Raw genomic sequence first — 22540 nt, 5'->3', positions numbered from 1 at the left:
TATATCATACAAATGTATGACTTATTTCGATAACTTCAAATTCAATTCGAGAAATGGAAGCAAAACTGATTCTTTCTGCTCCTTCTATCTGTCACTTAGAACCTTTTCCTTTCCTCCCCTCGGAATTGGAAGTAAAAAAATCAGATCCTCTAAATGATATCAGTAGTACCTGATACAGTTTCACTTTGAAACTGTTTTCACATGTGGATGAAAAGCATTTGATATTGATAAACGTTAGTTAGAAATACTGCAAAAAAACTGTTATGAATATATTATCTCTTGTAAACACTGAATAAAACAAATATTGTGTTACCTTGATCATATATCAAATTGTGATAACATTAAGATGTTTAAATTCTTAAGGAGACATATATGTATATAACTAATATTTGTGCACCTTAAATATCTGTGCACCTAACTATATCATTTTCACTCTTCCTCGTTTACAAGGACATGTTATGCTTACCTTTCTTGATATATGATAGACCCCTGAAGCCAAGCCTGACATCTGCGGCTGCGGGACTTTCTGTTTCACCCATATTTACATCCTCATACCAGTGGGAGGGGCTCGACTTCTTCAGCGACAGGTCTACGGGCTCCGTCTGTAGTGGCTATAAACAAGGGAATAGGTTAGTACAGAAAGTCGGGCACACCGGGCACACGCCAGTTACATTTAGGGAGAACCTTTACAACAAACACTAGGACTAATACAATACATTTATGGTCATGTGCACAACTAATTAAGGCTCAAATCTGAATGGTTAATAACAGTATAAATACATCAGTTTTCATCTTTTAGGTTGTTGTTTTAAAATCTTATCCAGTTCAGTTGTGCACAGAACCAGTAGTCACATGCTGAGCAAAATGCTTCAAAAGAGCTATCTACCGAATGTAAATAAATCATGTTTTTCTTGAATAAAGACAGAGAAGGAATACTACTGAATCTTTTCCAACAGAGCTTTTTCTTATCTCTTTATTTTGAATTCCTTTTTTAAATGTATATTACACATACAACCTTATTTCATTTATTAAACACACATTATACTTTTTATTTATACATGAGCAATGCGGGCAATTGTAAACAGAAATATGTATATTAAAATGGTTCTCTGACATAGTCAAGATTATTACGAATTTTATGAAGTGCATCATTTCTGCAAAGAATTATTCAAGCATAGCATGAATTATATATAATACAGAAAATTAATGATGTCTGTCATATAAAATGAATGCATCAGAAAAGAATTTGCAAACCACTATTGTTAAACTGTCTCAAATCTTGTCACTACAGGATGACAAAATATTTATGCCTACTTTAGCAATAACCTGTTGATATAGATTCCCTAGCATTTAGTTAAGGCATGTTTTCACTTGAGATTTTTCCTCCCCTGCAAAGATCTGACAGCCATAAAATGACTCATCATTTGTTCAAATACGCTCGACAATTGCTGTCCTTAAACTACAAGTAGCACGTTTGGCCTAGTTGCCATGTTCTCATTGATTAACAATTGTCAAGGTGCTTAAATTAAGGTTTAAACAGTCAACAGCGATATCCACCCCACCACGCCTTCAGCGCTCCAGGGGGCTTAGAAAACTGATTAAAGATTACACAAGTATTATAGCCGCATTAAGTCCACAGTGACTGGCTGTTTTTAATACTATTGATTGGTAATACTACAGGCCTCGATAAGCGATAAGCACACAGGGCGAGTGGAGTTGAATCAGGTAAATGCGACCAACTGGTGTTAATGGTATCGCGTAAATATTTGGTGACAAAACAGTTTTTGAGCCTCAAGTCTTTTAAGTAGTGCATTAAGATCTATAAACACCTTTTCAATTGCAGATGACTTCAGGTGAAGGAATTGCAGAGTCAATGTAGAATTTAAACATTAAATGATTTGAAAGTAAATTTTTAAAATCCTCTTTGAATGTAGATTTTTAACTTTTTGAGTACTCCAATGAACTGTCCTCATCATTCGAACCTTACACTGCCTAGTACCTGGTGTCCCCCACAAGGGTATATCATATATTGCAATACAATAATCTGCTGTTAGAATATTTATAAAGATGAAAAAAACTGTAAGCTGTTTGGTGACACAACTGAAACTAAACCCGCCTACGTTTCACATGCTTTTAATTTAAAGGAGAAAAATACTGAAATAACCCGCAATTTCATGGTCTATTTAATACATGTGTCACAACATCACACAAAGAAAGTCCTTAATCATAGTATCGCTGCATTAAAATGGTATACTGAATATCTGTATCAAATCCAATGGCTGGGATGCTGAGGCTGTTCTTTGCAATGAATTGGCACAAGAATCATAGAACTGTTTACACTACCAGTATAACAGTTTTCTCTAAGTTTCACAATTAGTATATACATGTTTAGCATCTTAAACACTGTCAGAACAAATGAACTTTAAGGTAAAGTAACTTGACCAAATATCTTTAAAAGTCATACACTGTACTTGAGATGTAGTTGTAAAAACCAAATGCCAGATTCACTGACCAAAAGTACCAGAAGATTTAGATCTAGTTGTCAATGTTATAAATACAATTAAAACTGACAATGGTAAAAACATGAAATGTGTTCTTATAAAACGTAGTGAAACAAATCATAATGTGCTCAATATCGGTATCAACATACGGTCAAAGGCTTAAATGTGAGTCTTTACAATGTAGTTGAACAACCCAAAACATGTACAATTGTATATGGTCATTGACTACCAAAGCATGCCACTTCTAAACAAACTGAAAATAAAACAACTTATCTAGAATTTGGACCTGACCATTATTTGTGAGGACATCCAAGTGTTTCAAAGACATTGTTTATCCTTGTATACCAGTATTAAACGAATAATTAAAGTCTCAAAACCAACCCCTTTTTCATATATAAGTTTTGAACTTCACTGGAGAAAAGATCGAAATCTTGTTCCACTTCTGCTCAATATTCAGTATCTTAACCTAACATACCATGATTTCTAACTTTCTGAAAGGATAAGTTGTTGTTTTTTCCTTATTAACCAAACTATATTGACAACACTTTCCCAAAGAGACAAGTTAGTCTAAACTAAAGAACAGGAAAATAGCTATATAAATTTAACACTTGATAGTCATACTTAACTGCCATCTTTGAGCTTTTAAAGTAATGTTTAATTTTTTCATGAGCGAATTTCCAAGTACCATGTTGCAAACAATTTCAATTTTAGTTCCTCTTTTTAAGTACTTGTAGTAGCTGCTCTTTAATATAACTAACTGGATGTCAGCAAACTTTGTAAGAACACTTTCTTGCTATCTTTAAACGATAAGTACTTGAGTTCAAAACAATTAAAGCTTCACTAAAACAATCAGCAAGTCTTGCAAGATCGTAAATGTTCACACATCATAAGGGCTGGGAGTGGGAAGTTTGTTTGTTTCACAAACAATTATTATGATTTACAAACCATGTATGCTACTTAACACTTCATAGGGCTGGGTCAGATCAAGAATGGATGTTTTTGTTCTCTCCATAAATCATTGCCAAGTACTGAAACGACATTTTCGAACGAAGCAAACAGAAGTAAATATAACGATATTTTTAATGTTTCATGATTGTATGTATGATTCTATATAATTTGACGTTTATTTCATACAATTTGCCTATAATATTAAAACCAAAGACTACTCATAAAGTATTTAAATAGCCAGCAGCCTTTTTTATAAGATATGGTAATTATTTCTGTAACTAAATAATCAATGAACTATTTACATGTTCAGTGAAATATATCATACATGTAATTGTATAATCGCAATAAACTCACTTTTTCAAGCATATTATAAATCCCAGTTATAAAACAAAGAGCCAAGTGTGCACGAGATGGACATTAGGCTACTCAGAGTGACAATAACGACCGGAGGTCAGTATCTGATTGTGGTCATTGGGACCATAACAGTGACAGTCGGCTTTGATGGGCTTGTCAAAGGTATATGGGAGGGGCTTGTCAAAATGTCCACTATCTACCTTATCTGATTAACTGCTGTATCCAATTAATTAAAGTATTTCTATTTGTTTTGATATCATTTTCAGATGCACTTAAGTCAATTTGTCTTGAAGTTATCATTATTATTGAAAACGTTCTTTCTTATATCATATTAATTACAGCTGCTGAATTGCAATGTATGGAAGTAGGAGTAAATTATTTGAAGCAGCTTGCAATGTGCACTTTTTATTTAACATAATTAAATTTGTCTACATGTACATCGGATATAAAAGTAATGCAATGTCCTTAAGGCATACAGATAACTAATATAATTAAATGTAAACTCTTGACTTTTAAATGACATCTTCTTTATCAACCTTGTTTTGTATCATAATTCAAGTTAGTACAACTACAAACCATCCATCCATTAAAGTGAACTATTGTTTATGATCTTACTTTATTACTTCACAATAATTAAGATACATTCAACTATGTTGCTTCATCTCTTAACAAGCAAGGCCTCTACCCGTATTAGAAACTGTCATCATTTTATGATTTATGTAGGTTATTCACAGATGCGACTGAAGTAAGCTACTTATAGAGACTTAAAACATTTCTTATAAGGGAAAATTAAGGACCTACCAGGCTATAAGAGAACATGTAGCCAATGTACGGAGGCACATATTGTGGGCACTGTGGGCACAATCCTGCAGGCCCCACGTCTTCGTATAATAGATGCATTCTCTACGATATATCCAGTTGATTATCAATTAAAGTTTCAATCCACTGAGCAAATCTCTGATGGCACTTCAGTTAAGTCAGCTTTGAGCATTTGAGAATCCTGTTTCACAGCAGTGTATGTTGCTTATATACGAAAGAAATATCACAACTGGGAGTTTGATTATCACAGATAAAGTATAAGTGTGATACGGTATGTGCGCGTGTATAACAGATTTTTCATACACATAAACAATATTATATTTGTTGCATTTATCACTTGTAACTTATTAATGTATTCTTTGGTAATATTCGATACATTTATAAGGTTTACCACATTATCAAACTATCTTATAGGACTACTAGTAACTAAATTTAACTTCAGTTTAATATCTTAAAATAGACACAGAAAATCCATATAAACTACGGCTTCACATGCCGATAGTAAACTGACAAAATTCTACCTATGGGTTATGATAAAATGTCCCACACTGAGTTTAAAAACTCAATGCGATGATGATTGGACAAAATAACTTAGACAACTTCCTAGTGATGCATGCAGATAAACGCAGTTGTAATGTCATGATAACTCAAGTATATCCAATTTCCATAAACTGACAGAAGGTGTGTGCGTTGATGGATTTGCGAGGGGTCACAAAATCAGGAGAGGCGGGGAGTGGCAGGTGACCGATTTCAGTTAACAGTGCATGGCTTTTGTTAAGAACACATCTCAGTAATCTTTCAGCCTCAACAGGATATCGATGTTTTTGTGTGTAGATGTAACTTTGAAAACATAAGTCATAACCACATGCTTCAACTGTTGATAATGCATTATGTTAAAACTTTAAGTGAACACAGACTAGTAATTTAATGTCAATTCAAGTAATTGTTTCATAAATGTTCTGTTATACATTTCCACATATTATAACACATAATAATCCACTCCATCTTCCTTAATATGATCCATATTCAATTTCAGAATTATTTTGTTATGAAACACAAATCCTTAACCAAACACTGAATTACATTATTCATTGTATCCTTTATAATTATTGTTTAATTGAACACCAACGGAGAAAAATTCTTTACAAACTCAAACAAAATATTCCAGTTTATTTTTTAAACAACTTAGGTTCCTTCAAAACTGTTTAGATTTACCCCGTTTTATTTTTTCTGGAATTTATGTACAGCAATAAAACCAACTGCATTTTGTAATAATCATTTCAGAAACAATTTATCTAGGCATTAAAGATAAATGATAAGGAAAATGACTGCATTTTGCCTGCACACAGATAATATAAACAAAGTGCATGTGCTCGTGAAATTTAAACTATCTACAGATAAACAAGTCAGCACCATGCTGCAATATATTTTCAAGTAAAATACTTTCTTTTCTGAAATAAGTTGTCCATTAAAAATGCACTGAAAGATGTTAGCATCATAAACATAGGAAATCATTTAAAGAGATACATAACTTTTTCGTTTTACACTTATTTCATAGGGTCAGGTAAAAGATTGTTTTCATTTTTTTGTTTTTGTTTTTGTTTTCAAAAACAATAAAATACAAGCATGAACTCATCGTACTATAGAAAGCCAAGGTGAGAGGTATAAATATTATCTCCTAAATCCTTGATTATCATGTATGTAATGCATGTATTTGCTAAATGTACTATTATAGAATAAATATTGTTCTATAGAAAGCCAAACCAAATAGAACAAACAGCTCATTCTAGTGTTACATAAGATAACTGCCAATGCTTAGAACTCAAAAGAAACAACACTTAGGTAAATTCCATTCTCGAAAGCTACAATATCCAGAGTATTATGTTTGGATAATCGCTTGGGATGCCGTGTCACCGCCTTCACCCTTCTTACAGCACACATCTACCCACTGCCACCTTATAATATATGTAGAACACTAACCACATCATTACATAATATTAAGCAAATGTGCTTTGGATTTACTCTTACTAACCAAACCAAAAATACATCGATGTTATATTAATCCTCTGGACAATGCCCCCACCTAAAAACAACCCCATCTAATTTATGCAAAATCCACAACAAAATCCTAATTGTATATGAAAGGACCTACCGTTTACCCCCGCTATAGGTTTATGCATTATGAATAACCAAGTTTGACACAAGATTAATTATTTGGTCGAACCGGTAGATGGCTAATAGGTAATAGCATATTTTTAACAGTGTAAGTAAAGCAAGTAACAATTAAGCAGGGTATAGTTTGACCCGAACACCCTTTTATTTGAACACAAAACAAAGTTACAAGTTACCTAAAAGAGAACCTATCTGGACCCCAGGGCTATTATGGGATGACACGTTGTAGCTGACCAAATTTGTTGAAATTTAAGCCAACTTTGTAGCTGACCTCATGATAAAGAGACTAGACTAGTTACTTTGGATGGTCATGTTTTTGGTAAACTTTGTTGAAAACCAAGGTACAGGTTAAGAGATACTTTTAAACCCAACTCTCCAGAAACATGTTTTGAGCAACCTTTGTATAGGATCACACTATAAAGAAGTCATTTGTATTGGGCAATACCTTTTTTGAGCAATCTCTGTACCTGAACAGAAGTTAAAGAAACAAGTCCAGTTACCCAAAATGGGAAGAGGACCACCGAGAAGAAGAAACAAAATATCTCAGACAGAATCAATCTCGTCTCATTGTTCATGATTTGAGCTAACTCTGTAGATGACAAAAATGCCATTTAACAAGACCAGTTACCTAAGGTAAGACCAATTTTGTTCCCTATGCAATTATTTGCGCAAACATTGTAGCTGACCGAAGGGCAAAGAAGTTGCTTGGAGGAGAATCTATTTTGTTCCAGGGTCATGTTTGGGCCAGGCAAGTTAGTAGAGTATCATCAATACAAAGAAGCCTGACCACAGGGCAAGGAAACAAGTTGCCTGGAACAGACTCTCCCAGGGTCGTGATTAGGGCACACTCTTTACAGGATAATCAAGATAGACAAAGAAGCCATTATCCTTAGGTAAGACAAATTGCGAAAAATGTCGCCAGGGTTATGATTTGGACCACGTTGGAAGAAGACCACTAGCAAAAGAAACAATTTGCTTTGGACATTTCCAATTTACACCCAAGAGTCACGATTGAAGCAAATGTATAAAGGACTTCTAAACAATGGGAAGCATATCAAAATACTTACTTAAATATTTATAAATGAATGCATACCTCTGTATTTAAACACTTCCCAGATATTTAACACTAGAAATGTTGTTTAGATTAAGTTTAAATTTTTATTTTACAACGATTGTGAAACAAGTTATCACAACATTATAAAAATCACTCTCGTCTGTATGATTATACGCGTGGGTGTGTTCTTTAGAAGCGCCGCATTTGAAAACTGCTGTCTTTCTTTAACGGGAGAACATAACAGGAAATGTTATATGAGCATGAACACATACTAATGGAGTAAATTAAATAGAGAAAACACAGAGACATGTTCATTGATACTATCAATTTTGTTAAAGTTCGTACATTAGAAAAAAAGAGGGGATGTAAGTTTGCAGGAAGAGTCCCAGAGTTATGACTAACATGAATGATGGTGACAAATAAAGGGATTATATTTCAGCAATAAATAATTTGCACATGGTTAAAGTTCACTCTCTGTTCCAAGTTTCTGTGGTTTCTTAATATACTGTTGAATAATTATACTAATCAGAATAATGACAAAAACACTATTTTCTCCCTTTTGTCAAATGGAAAATCCCTTCATCGAATAGGATACATAATTACCTTCTTAGATTCAAAAGCAGGTTTTGTTTAGCACTTTAATAAAGTCTGTTATGCCACTGTATTGCTGACCACAATGTTTGACCCTGACCTTTGAGCTAGGATAATTGGTCTCAATGAAGTGAAAAGTTGTGCTACGAAAGCTTCAAATTATACCTTTTGCTGAGTCAAGTTGAGATATGTCATTACCTTACACTAAAAGATTGGCATTTTTTTAAAAAAAATGAAATTTTCTTCCATGGAAGATAACTTTGATAAAAAAGATAGTTGTAATTGAGAGTTTGTCTCCCCTGTTAAACTTTTTTTATTAAACGAGAATGTATGCAATATATTATTATTCAAAATAAATGGTATATGTTAAAGAGGTCTGAAATGTTTTATTCCACACAACCAATGTTCAAAAGGTATTTTTCACTTGAAAATAATCAAATAATATATTTAATATATATTCGAAAGAAAAGCAGTATTGATGATTTAACACACTCAGGTCTGAAAAACTCTTATTTGCTCAAATGCGTCTCAAGTCTAATATTGTTTTATTAGCAGTCATATTAGGCATAGTCCAAATAATTCCTGTTTTGAGGGTATTTGATCGTAATCTAATCACTGACGTCACTTCAGTATTCAAAATCTGTTTGCTAGTCTCTTGCTGACTTTTTCATGTAAGCATTAGGGGTCCATGATTATAAAGTATTATTTATTACTTTTGATTATTTGTGCGTGTGTTTTAACAATTTTAAGTGAATATATTTTGGATAGTTTGATTTTGCTCAGATGAAAATACTTTGGGTAATAATGTAATGCTGTATATACATATTTCGAAGATTTTAAGGGACTTCATTTCCCTGTAGGATTATCCAATTTCGGAACTTTGTTTACTTCTTACAAGGATTCCTTTGTTTTTATCTAAATACTGAGATAATTTGGATTACATGTACTGATCAATGTGTGTATCTATTTTCACTTAGTACCGATATTTATGATGAAAGTTTTGTCAACTATCCTGTCACAGTTGCAATAGTCAGACTCTTGCGGAGGGTGTAACTTTAGATTACTAAATAGCTTCAAAAACGGTTTTCACTATAAACTGTCTTAATTTTCGTTTTGTTTAAGGCAACCTTAGTGTTTACTTTGCTTGGCTATTACTAATCTGGACAAATGTGCTTTACTTGTATTTTACACAGAAAGTGCCATGTAGAGATTGTCTGTAATACATCTTGAGTAGATAACTCTGAATAATTATCGTTCATATATTTTGCCAATTTAGACTACATCTGACTATCTATACATAGTTGTATGTGCATGGAAGATGTGGTTTTGTAAATGATTACTGGAAATGTTTAATGTTCGTAATGTCCATCTATATTATATCACAATGTTCTTTTGATGTTCGTGTATATCATATCATCGATGTGTGTATATATTTTTTGTTACATCTGTATATATTTTAATCTCTTCACTTATGGAGGAATACAAAGTATCTATCTATCTATCTCAAGTTAAAATGATAATAATTTCATACCAAGCCACCCTAATTTAATTATTGATCTGTCAAAAATATAATGACTCTAAGGAGATATTTTAAACCAAGCTGATATAAAAATTATTCACTGCTTAAAAGTTATACTCTCTATTTAATAGATGATAATCGTGTCACAGATTTCTTAGAAAACATATGTATTGCATATTGCTTGATAAATGTGTGCTGTTTTATGCATATTGTAATTCATCGTGTTTGGAGACATATAGTCCAGGCAAATCGGGGTAGTAACTTTATTCAATGAAGATCAATACTTTCTGAAAGTTTATAACTCACTGCATTACTAGGGCGGTTTTCATAATGCCTCTTAAGTAATTGCTTAACTAAAATCAATTTCCTAGAGATTTCATACACAATTAAAAGAAAAGTATAGGTGTTTTTAATATATAAGTAAATATGGTTGATAAATTCATTGAAAACAAGAGTATTCATTTTAAAGTTATAATATCATATGCAAGAGAGATACTCTAGTTTGGATAACGACTTGAGATGTTTATTTTAAACTGCCTCCGGTGAGCAGCAAACAGAAAGAGGATAAAATAGGTACCGAGAGCCCCCATACCTGGTTCTCTGCATTTGAGGTCATTGGTTTTGAAATTTGGAGTAGTTAAACAGACAAAAATTGCCTGCTTTGTATCGATGCTTAACTCAGAGGTCTCCTCGAAAAGAGCTGTGGTATCGAACCTTTATTAAATGCCTATCTAATTCCTTTTCCATATCCAACAGTGAAAATACAGCACGCCGTATTGAAAACTCCGTCTGTAAAACTACTTTCGCGTTGCTAAAAATAGCGTGACTAAAAAGCGGTAAAACCTGCCAAGTTTAAAATACATAAAACTATCTAACTTAACTCACGCTCCAGAAGCATATAAATATTTAGGAACATGGTTCTCATGTTCTTTAAAGAATCTTCAAGATAAGCACGAAGCAGAGAACACTTCCAAGCTATCTAGACAGCTACTTCAGTGAACTAGTTGTTTGCCATTTCGAAGTCCATAAAAGGATAGATTGTTGCATCTTCCATGTTTATTATCATACATGTGAGCAGCTCGCCAATACACAGAAGAAGGCGAATTCGCGTCATCGATAGAAATAGCGATTGACTCACGAACTTCCCTCAATTCCGCATATTACGATAGTAAAAAAATGTTAAAAATGGCCGCGTTACGTCTACAGGAAATGACGATTAGTGTATACTTGTAAAATAAGTACCGTTTTTGTGCTGTGACACTTAATAATTGTTTTCGTGTTAGCAATTTGTTAATTTTGCTTAAACATAAAATATGTTGTTCTTATTTTGCTCAATAAAGTGAATTCTGTAACTTCCTCCCGTGCTTTCAATACACAAGAGTACGTACACATTCAAATTCATACGCGCATTTGAGAGATGGTGGTAAATTTAAATCAAATTGAAATCGAAAAATAAAAAGGAATTATTAAATAGGCAGGTATATAATAAATGGAATATTACGATAAAACGCTCTTTTCTGGTGACCTCACCTCGTCTTGTTCGGTGAGTAAACATGCGGTCTCGACGAATAAGTGTTTACACACCGAACTCGACGTGATACAGGTCACCAGAAAAGCGTCCTATCATAATACCCCCTATGTATTTCCTCGTGTCTCACTCTGTTGCATCAACTCTGCTTATTACTGGATGTCTCTGGAAATTGCAGTCACTTTTATCTGGCGTCACTTATGGCATTTAAAAAGTCCTGATGACGTCACGGTAGGGTCAAGCCATAATGCAGCAAATGGGCGTGGGTACACCTAAATAAACTTCGGAAACAAAAGCAAGAAGGACTCTTGAACTTCCATCTAACGACAACTCAAAACATTTGTCAGCACAACATGAACTTTCACAACACTGCTTAGTCTTAGGCAACTATGACGCGAGCAGAACAACAAAAAACTTTAACAGAATAGGAAGAACATTTCATCCAGGATATTAACTACTAGACAACAACGGACTGTCACTGTTAAAAAGATAAAGCTAGACATATAGCAGCTTCCTGTTAGGATTGTGTCTATTGAGGTAATCATGTTGACTCGATTGGTCAACAGTTACATTTGATCGATTGCGAAAGCCTCAACAGCTCAAACTTACATCAGTACCACACGTCTCACTAGAATGACATAATTTATGTTTTGCTTGACCGGCAAAGATTCATTACTGCTTTATACACCTACATTTTGAAAATTCAATTTTAACACCATAAATGGTATTCTTAAATTATTATGCTTTGGTTCACATTTATTTCATTGGTTGTGTTTTCCCTGTGAGTATGGTCGTCCACATTTGAATCGGTCAGCAGGTCTGAACCATTTCGAATTCAGTTAGAGTACCGTAACTTCGCGCTGCGTCACAGTTAGAAAAAAACATTTCTTTCATGGTGATAATTCTGATTCAATTCAGTTTATCTGTTTCGCGCAGAAAAATGTCGACACACAATAACATTGGTGTCTTTATTGTCAGCCTTACATTGTCGATGATTAAAGAACATTTAACTTGGAACATAACTTAAGTGAAACTTGGCGCAGATATTACCAGACACAACACGTATATGTATAAAAAGGCTCATTACTTTGGCTTAAATACTTGTTGAGTTTTGCCCCCTTTTATCTGAAAAAAAAAAACTACACTCAGTGTATTTGTTTGCTCCAAGACGTTTTTTTTTAATTTTCAGTTTCATCAAATGGAAATCATTACATTTGCTGAAATAGACCTTGTACTCTAGACGTTAAATTCAAGGATTGATATAGGTGATCAGTCTCTTTTTGAACTCCTGTTATGAAATTATCAATGCATCTAAAAATATTTATTAAAGAACCATTTATTAGAATCTAGTTTCAAGTAATAAACTTTATTGTTTTTCTTACGAAACGTTCCCGTAAGTCGTACTTATTTGAACTGGGCATGTTTATTTGTAACAGCAGCAACCAAGGGGAAAATAACATGAAGGAGAAGTAACAAATCCTATGTGTCGCACCTTATATTTGACATGTTCTACAAACCACGGCGATTCGACGTGGGCATATTTTCCGAAGTCGTACGCGGTAGCTAAGATGAATGCGGCGATGACGCGAACACCACCGCGTTGGCTACCAAAGCAATAAGCGCTTGGTTGGTAGTTTAATGGCATTGCGTTTGACCAGATACAACTATAACCCCACATGACATGTTTTTATACGACTAAGGTAACTTTTCCGTTTGACCAGACCGATACACACTTATTGACCTCAGGTGACACCTACTCCAACTTGAGTTAGATATATATTGACAACTTTTCATGTATAATGGACAGTAATGTGTCCTCTTTAAGTGATAAAGAGGTTTTCACCTATTGACCTACATTTTTATCCGGCTGGACACATACTTTAAAATTGCCTAGCAATATATCCATTATTATGTCATAATTTAACATCATTTGACCTAGTCACTGTGCGACTGACCCATTGTGCCTGCATTATCAACAGCTCAACTTGACCTTGATTGCGACAAACATTTGGCAGAAGTGTTTTTGATCACTGGACATAGTAACTCAGTGCGCGTTATGACTTAAATATGGCCTATAATTGATAGACTAACATTCGGAGCATGTTCCATGGACATTTGACAAAAAAGTACGAGCCTTTGAACTTAAATATGGCGCGATACGGCATGACTTATACTTAAGGGCGCTTCTGTTGATACCGAACCAGTTTCAGTTTTGGTTGCAATGGTTCCAGCAGTTTCGAAACGGGTTTTGATAGTTTAGCTTGAAATTTCAGATGCATGGTTTTGTATACAAATTCAACAACATAGCGGAGCTACTGCGTGTAGCCATTATTTCTAATTATTAATATTACCTTTTCCATTGAGCTCATTTGGCCATTTTAAGGCTTTATCAAAAGACTGAGTTTCAACAAATGTGGTTGATCACTTTCCGCCATGTTATTTTTTAAAGAAAGCTGGTTTTCGGATGGAACGAACCGATGAAACCGCCTCCGGTTTCGATAGTTTGAAAAACCGGTTTCGGTTACCGTTAAAAAACGATTAAACTGGTTTTGGTTTTATATGAAACTGTTATAACAAACACACAGTTTGTAAAACCGATATAAAATCGATAGTTTATTACCAACAAAAACGCCCTTAATCTTACCTAGTTCTTAACTTTGACCTATGAGTATTTACGACGATTTTCTATAAATTGACATTATGACCTCCTTGTTGACACAATATTACCTATACTCGAGCTTGACCCAAATTTCATAGCGACCATTTGAAAAATGTTTTTAAATTGTGGCTTTAATAGTGTTTACGTTTTTTAGCATCTCATTTAGAGGTTTCTATTTTTTGACCCGACCAGACTCATAATCAAAGTTGACTCCTTTAAGATTTACATTTGTACGTAGTATAACAAATATTAAGAAAAACACATTGCTCCGTAGATTGTAAGCAATGTTTTAGAGCATATAACCAAGTTTTGATTGGACGTAACGCATATCTACATGTATTTGCTCATAGTTCAGAGAGGCACACAATCACATGAATATCGAGTAAATAAGCTGGTCTCTCAATGCATTAACCTTAGAGCTACTACAATATCGTCTTTCTTACCATGGTTCATTTCGAATTTAACCTGTCTAATGAAACAGGCATGGAAAGAAACTTTGTTTGGATTTGTGTTATTTCCAGTTTTTATTTTTAACAACGGTAACTTTATTTACTCTGTGACGACACTAAGTACTGCTAATTGAAATCAGTTATCATAAAACTTCCTTTTGACATGACATGTTAAAATAATTAATGCCCTGGAGTTACAAAACGGGACGTATGGTGCTATGCGTTTTAAAATAGTGCGAAGTGAAAGACCATTTCATTTAAATTCGTTCATCAGTTTTCACCGCTAATGCGAATTTGAAAGCAAGCCGAAGAATCTTAAATAAATCTAGGTGAGGAACCGAGGAGAATAAATACGTATAATAGTATATAAATACGCGTAAAATTGAAATGTGTTGACTAAAGGCGTTTCATTACATCCAAGAAAAAGTCAAAACGTTCCTAGCCATTATCGGGTTTAATTGAATTAAATTTACATCAGCATGTGACTTGCGAGATGAAAGATGTAACACGGTCTCTACTTTTATCATAAATTACCACGGCCTTATTAGGAAACTTATTTTACCACTTTCCAATATTTTAGCAATCACCGAAACAATGACTATTCCTATGTGTGCAAGGCATAACAATTATTACCATTATGCACTCGTGTGTTGTTTAGGATGTGTCAATTTAACTCATTGCCACTCAAGTCATGATTCAATTTGAGTTTCACTTTATTCTTGAGCTAGTCACAATTCACGTTAATTCACAAGTTGTTGACAGTCCGCCAATTTTGTATCCGGCCATAACCATACTTATCTTATTTTACAGTGAATACTATCGGACAGTAGTTTTGCAATAACCTATTTAGGTTTAAATGTATAAGTAAACGGTTTTTAGGGTCAAGTCAGTCTGGCCATGATCGTGAAGATGAGCACAAGCTCCATGTCAGATTTATCGGCAAAAACACATAGGTTTATGTTAATCTGAATTGATAAATAAGCACCAGACAACGTTTTATTTGGCAACATATAGCTTATATTTGTGGTCACTTCGTAGGCTGAATTTTTGCTGAAGTCAACATTTTCTATTGCCGTATTGGGGCTAAAGAAACGATAATAAGAATAATAAGGAAGTGCTATATCTGTGCTGTATGATGTTTATTATCATTTACGGAGAAATATACCATTTTACGTTAAAAGCAATTATTCGTTAAATGTTAGAAAGTGTCTGTTTAGCAGTTTCCTTCATTTGCCAAGGGAGATAATAAGTAACCAGGGGGATTTCTACATTGACACCAAGGAGATCTTGAGTAACCAGGAGGCCTCTATCAACACATACACCAGAAAACATTAGTCGAGGGGCAGGCCGCCCGTGGACGCTAGCGGGCTCGTAAAACTTTAAGTTAATCAGTTACTGTTACGAAACTAGCTAATTGTATATAAAATCCATCAATTCACACTATCTATTCTTATCGGTTACAGTATGTGAACCGAATTATAAAAATTGTATCGCACTTACAGCCTTTCAACGCTTTTTGTGCGTTAATTTCAACAAGCAAGGATATCTATTGTTGAATTGATATGATCTCAAACGTTTTAGAAAAGTTGCAGTAGTTCATGGATAACTTTCCTAGGATAGACAATTTAACAACTAGCAAGGATATATACTTGGTGTGTGTATGGCTCGAAATACCCGAAAATTATTAGAAAAAGTTGCAAATTGGTTTCTAAAAGTGCTAATAGGTTGAACAAAAGGTCAATATATTTTTAATTGTTTTGTAACGTAAACAAGCCAATGGAGGACACATACTTTAAAAGCTTTTGCTGAATTATACTTTAGCATGTTAGGTGTACAAGATGTTCAGGAGAGTGAGAGCATAACTACGCAGCTCAACGCAACGTATTTTTACCGGAAAAGAAATCACGCAGTGCGACGAAACCGGGTCTTCAATGATTGGATAAAGAACTTCAGTACTCTATGTAAGATTCAGTTTCAACTGATTTCTATTTTAGTAACAGTGACCTTAGAAGCTCAAAATGGAGTACCACGAAGGTCCCCCATAAATTATAAGTACATATCATGTTTCGTAAAAAATACATAAACCCTAAGGACCAACCGTTTCTTTGCTTTTTATATAACAGTGATCTTGACCCTATGATACCTAACGTACTCCCAAGCAAGGTCTCAATAAACTCATATACACCAAGTTTGGAAACAATATGTTAGCCATAACTTAAGTAATCAGAACCAACCATTTTTCTTTTTTAAAAAACACTGACACTGACCTAGGGCCTATGGGCTCCAAACGCTATCCCATTTCAAGCCTCCATAAACTCTTCATTTACACCAAGTTTCGTCACAATATGTCAACCCTAACTAAAGTAATTTAAAACCAACAATATCTCTATATTTTGTAACTGTGAGCTTGACCCTTTAGGCCCAAGCGCAATCCCAAGAAAGGTCTCTTATCTCTTCCTACATACAAAGTATTGTCACAACATGTCAACCCTAACTTAAAGTTGTAAAGTACCAACCATTTTTCTACTTTCAGAAACAGTGACCTTGACCATAGGTGCCACAAACTTTCTCCCAAAATAGAAGCTGGCTTACATTGAATTCAGACAAGCATTCAGACCAAGTGTCATGCGATAAATGTAGTCTCTATATTAGGTTAACAAGTTGACAAAGTATTCTATCTTTGGCCCTCCAGCCAAGACCAAGTGTCATAAATATTCGGAAGAAAATATGTTACATACAATGTAAACAGGGTTTTTTAATAATTTGACCAAGTGACCTACATTCAAAAGCGACATGACAATATATATTTGGCAAGCCACACATTTTGATCGAGATTAAGTCAAGGAGATGCATCCTCTTATATATTATTGATTGTTGATTGTGTAGACTTGAACATTGCGAAACAAAAAATGTACTTATATTTACATCACTCACTTTTCTAAAAAAGCCAAAAAATCATCCAAATCTGGACAAATCTTAAAAAAAAGATCAACTTCTAATTACCACAAAACATGTCGCAAATGATGTATGTGTCACTCATAAAAATGATTGTTCCTCAAAACTAAATAAAACATTAACTTTTGAATCAATTTAATTTTTGGCCTTCCCCACCCACTTTTGCACTTTGAAAGGTTCTTAATGACACAAAAATTGCATTAGAAGTAACCAACAATTCTCCCACCTCAGATAAGTAGATCCAAAAAATTGGCCATGCTGGAAATCCTTATCTTGCCAACAGGCAAAGATAAACCAACTTTCCGTATAGAACTTCTTTTAAATTGTCATTACACAATTACCTCCTTTGATGAAGACCGTCCCCTTAAGCACCACGAAAACCTTGTCTTGTGGCAATCTTTTAAATCCAACTTAATTATAACTCGCATCAAATGGCAACAAAAAGGTTTTCAAGCTGTATTCAAGAAACAATGTTGCACTCTCCTCAGAACTATTTTAAAAACGATTTGACTATTTACATATTATAAATCATTGCGCATCCTACTAGAACTAGTCATTTTCATTTGACTACACTTAAGCATCAAACAGTGATAATAAAGTTCTTATTTCGAGAGATAGATATTCTACTAAATAAAGATAGTTAATGGTTATATGCTTTAAAACCTTGATCACATCAAATGTTAGGTAGGCAGCTCCGAAAACACATTCTTAATATATATTGTCTAATCCTCTTAACAAACTTACCAAATTAATGAGACGTGTTTCTCAGGCAACATAAGTTTGCCTTTTTTTCAAATTTCTCGTTTGGTCGGATATTCATCAAATTGCTCGTTTGCTTTTCGCTCGTAAAGAACTTTCCTCTAACCGTACAGTATTAATGTAGCAATTTATAAATGAAAGTCAAACGAGTCAAAATTGCTCTTTTTTTGAAAACAACAACAACAACAACAACGCTTGTTACCCCCATTGTGTGGCCGTTGGCGAGTAATATCGTGATGGGCATGAAATTTGTACTTTTAGACTTGAGACGAACAAACATAGGGATCATCTTCTGGTCATGACCAACCTGCATACCAAGAACAAAGTTCCTAGGTCCAAGCGTTGTTAAGTTATTGAGGGGAATGTGTGATGTACGGACCGGTGACCAACACATTGTTTTTCACATGAAGGTCTCTGTGACCTTGACCTTAAAATCAATAGGGTCATCTTCCTGTCACGTTCAACTAGCAAGCCAAGTATTAGGTTCCTGGGCCCAAGCGTTCTTTAAATATTCAGTGGAAACCGTTATTTAACTTCAATATCACCTCGACCTTAAACCTACTGGCGTGAAAATCATTAGGGATCATCTACTAGACGTGACCAACGGGCATACCAAGTATGAAGTTCCAAGGTGCAAGCGTTCTTTAGTTTTTGAGCAGAAACTGTGATTTTGTACCTCACGGTCACTGAGACCTATATACCTTGACCCTTGGCATACTGATCCCAAAAGTAATAGGGGACATCAACTAGTAATGACCAACTGGCATACCTAGTATGAAGTTCCTAGGTGGAAGCATATCTAAAAATTCAGCGAAAAACGTTTTTTCAGCTCAATGTCACCTTAACTTTTGACCTACATATCCGAAAAATCAAAAGGGGTCATCTTTTTGTCATAATAACCAATAACCATTTCAAGTATGAAGTTCCTGAGTGCAAGCTTTCTTTAATTATTTAACTGTTTGTTCACCAGAAAGTCACTGCGACCTTGACATTGACTTATTGATCTCAATATCAATAGGAGTCATGTACTGGTCATGACCAACTTGCATATCAAGTAAGAAGTTCCTGGACCCAAAGGATCTTCAGTTATTGTGCGGATACCGATTGTTCACCTTAAGGTGAACTTGGCCTTGACCTGGATATGAGCGTTCTCAAGTTATTGAGCGGAAACGAAGTGTGCGAAGTCACTGACTGACTTACATTAATTTGGGGAGACATAATAAGTTCTTGAAATTCAAGGTTAATTTAAAGCAAATAATGTGTAGATCATAAACCCTGGTACTTGCGGAGATGAAACCTCCACTTGCTTGCTGCTTCTAGTCTATGCGGGATTTGCTTTTTTGTATGTTTCAGTCAATGCATTTACCTAAAACCTTGTTCATATGAACTTGTATTGGTTCTGGAAATCAATGTCCTCACATTTTCCTCCTAACATCCTACACGCTGGCATAAAACACCGTAAAGACAAAGGGGAACATTATCAAAGAATTAATTTGTTTACAGTATTTCTTGCCTAGAAGAAACGCTTCTCATGATTCCAAAATACTATGTGAGCTTCTAGTCCTTCGCCAAATAAATCTCGATCCTGCTGTTCAACACTTGTTTCCGTTCGGAGACTGTGTTGATCATTGTCCTTTTCACATGGTAGGGTTTTCAAGTATTCTATTATCAAGTTTTTTGCTATAATGTTTTTTTTCTTTCACTATGTACATGATCTTATTTATTAAGGGAAACCAAGCGTGATAAAAATAGAATAAAACATATACATTTTCATTACCTAGTTATTTACTTTTTCGACTTGACCCATATGAGGATTTCTTTTACGCGACGGGTATAGCTCACCAATTAAGTCTTCCGTGTTTGAGCGGGTTAAATACTTTATCGGTACAATCATGTTATGAATTATTTTACACACTTCATTACATATCCTACCATTTCTGCACCAGATATAACCACTAAACAGTATTATGCTGTGTCATATAAATCCAGACGTGACACGAGAAATGGTAAGCACCGCTAATGTGACCCAGATCGAATCTCAAACCGACAGGAGTCTGAAGTTCCACCGCTGGATAAGATTTCGTGAATTTAAAGTAACAGAAAATTGTCAACAGTCTCACAATGTCGGTGAAAGAAACTCACAATTTAGATAACCATCTTTTATATAGTATTTAAAATGTCGAGTTATATCTAACTGATGTCAATGACCATATTATGTATCTAGACCGAGCCATTTTTTTGTATATAGACTAACCATACTTTCATAAAATTGATAATATCGTGATAGACCTGGCAAAGTGAACAGCCTTTTAAGATATATACATAAAAGTATGTACTCGTAAGTTAAATAACAAATCTAATTAAAACCATATTCTAATATACCCGCTGCCATTAGAATATGAGTCCAGCATCTTCTGGTGACCTTTCCGTCCGCAAATCAGAGGATTTCTTACGTTTAGTCGTTAACTGTGGTTAAGGCGATATTTGCTAGAATTTTAAAATTATTACAGAGATTTACTTTTACAGACTTATCAACAATATCACGCACAGACAGGAATAGCTCAGTAGGTAGAGCGGACTGTTTGGCAGTCAGTTTGTGTATTATTTACAAAATGTAAACTGTTGGTTCCGACTCTGCTACATTTTAGACACAGGAATAAACCTCAGTGGAAGACAATTTATCAGTTGTGCATATTTCTTATCGGGCGAGTTATAAACAGCAATTTTGGAAATCCATAATTATCTTATACAATATTAATTTCAGTAGGTCGGTGTTACATCTCACCTTTAACAAGCTAGATCGTGCGCAGTTAGAATGGTAAAATTGCATACGAGGGATGACTGAAAAACGCAGACCAAGTAAATGATAAACACTGAATGAGATGGAAAATATTAAATAACCATGGCGACGCATAACGGGTTAAGCCTAATTTTACGGTATTTTGCTGGAAAAGACACACGTATTCAAAACATATTTCAAATGTGAAAATGCTGGATATAACCAGACATAAACAAACACAAATACTTCACCGGAAAACATCGACACAATTGACCACAACAACAAATCAAAAAACTAAATCATCATAAATCAAAGGCAAATTCTAAATGAACCTACATTAGACAGACTTTTCACAGACTGATATTCATCACAAGACAACACCAAAACAGGGATAGAATCAATCCCTCTGCACAATGGTCAAGGCCAAAGGACGTTTTCTTTTGAACAGTGTTTTCATGATTTGTGTGTATGTTAAATTGTATAGGAGTACAGTAGCTTTCCAATTAATTGTTATTAAAGTAAGCCAAATGATGAAATCCGCTATTTCAAGGTGAAGATTAGGGAAATATATTTAAGTACAATGCATTTATTAGTTAGCGCTACCTATTCACAAGGTACGGTAGGGCATAGCCACAAATATATAATTATTAATCAACGATTTTGTATAATTTGGCTTTAGCAATATAGGAATGTGTGTTTTTTATATTATAAGTTCTTCATTTTCTTATATAAAGAATGAACACGTGTGTTACTTATGTATATTATCTATGAATGCATTTAAAGCGTATCTATTGACCATCTTTGGCAAACAATATCAATATTACTTTTTTTCAAAGCTTTTACTAATATGTTAAATATTTTATAATTTCTTTATTTATGTTTCGCGCTTCTTTTTCCATTTTTTCCCCCAAAAATATAACATTTATTCGGTACCTTATTTATACGTCCAATCGTAGACTCTTGTTTTCAACACGTGACCGTACAACATATTTCTGAATTGGGACGCACGCACGAACAAAAAATACTGTTTTTTCCGTATCGTACGGTTCACAGGTCCCTTGTTAAACCTAGGATAAAGACCGAATCTCGTGAAAACGTTCCGAATGAAAATGGGTATCGGCAGACGCTCTAAGGTTAGAGTGACATAAATCCTCTTTAATAACAATGATCAATTCTCGTTTATTTGCAAACAAAGCGTTAATATGTTGTAAAAGTCTAATATCTACGCCATTATCAAATTTAATATAATTAAATTATTTGGAACAATGAAGGCATAGCATCAATCAGTTATTTAACATTAATTTGTACAATACGAGATACATTTGGACTCGTCTAACGGCTCGTTCAATATGGTTTCCCCAGCTGTATATCGTCCAAATATATCTCCGTATTGTACAGAACAATGTTGAATATCCTCTAAGTATCATAATCATACTTTGGCCTTGTAAGATTA

General features: G+C 34.3%; 1 protein-coding gene across 4 annotated transcripts in view; it reads right to left on the bottom strand.

Moving 5' to 3' along the window:
• The window catches only part of LOC128227472 (transcription factor YY2-like), a 78876-nt gene that overhangs the window by 7052 nt on the left and 49284 nt on the right, over positions 1-22540 (bottom strand). For all 4 annotated transcript variants that reach the window (XM_052938047.1, XM_052938046.1, XM_052938049.1 and 1 more), the window contains exon 5: positions 467-611. In XM_052938047.1, the coding sequence (XP_052794007.1) occupies positions 467-611 (145 nt within the window). The remainder of the gene's footprint in view (positions 1-466; positions 612-22540) is intronic.

Source organism: Mya arenaria, chromosome 3 (genome assembly GCF_026914265.1).
Source record: "Mya arenaria isolate MELC-2E11 chromosome 3, ASM2691426v1".
Taxonomy (NCBI): domain Eukaryota; kingdom Metazoa; phylum Mollusca; class Bivalvia; order Myida; family Myidae; genus Mya; species Mya arenaria.
Note: the sequence above shows the minus strand (reverse complement) of the source record. Positions and strands in the feature narration are given on the sequence as shown.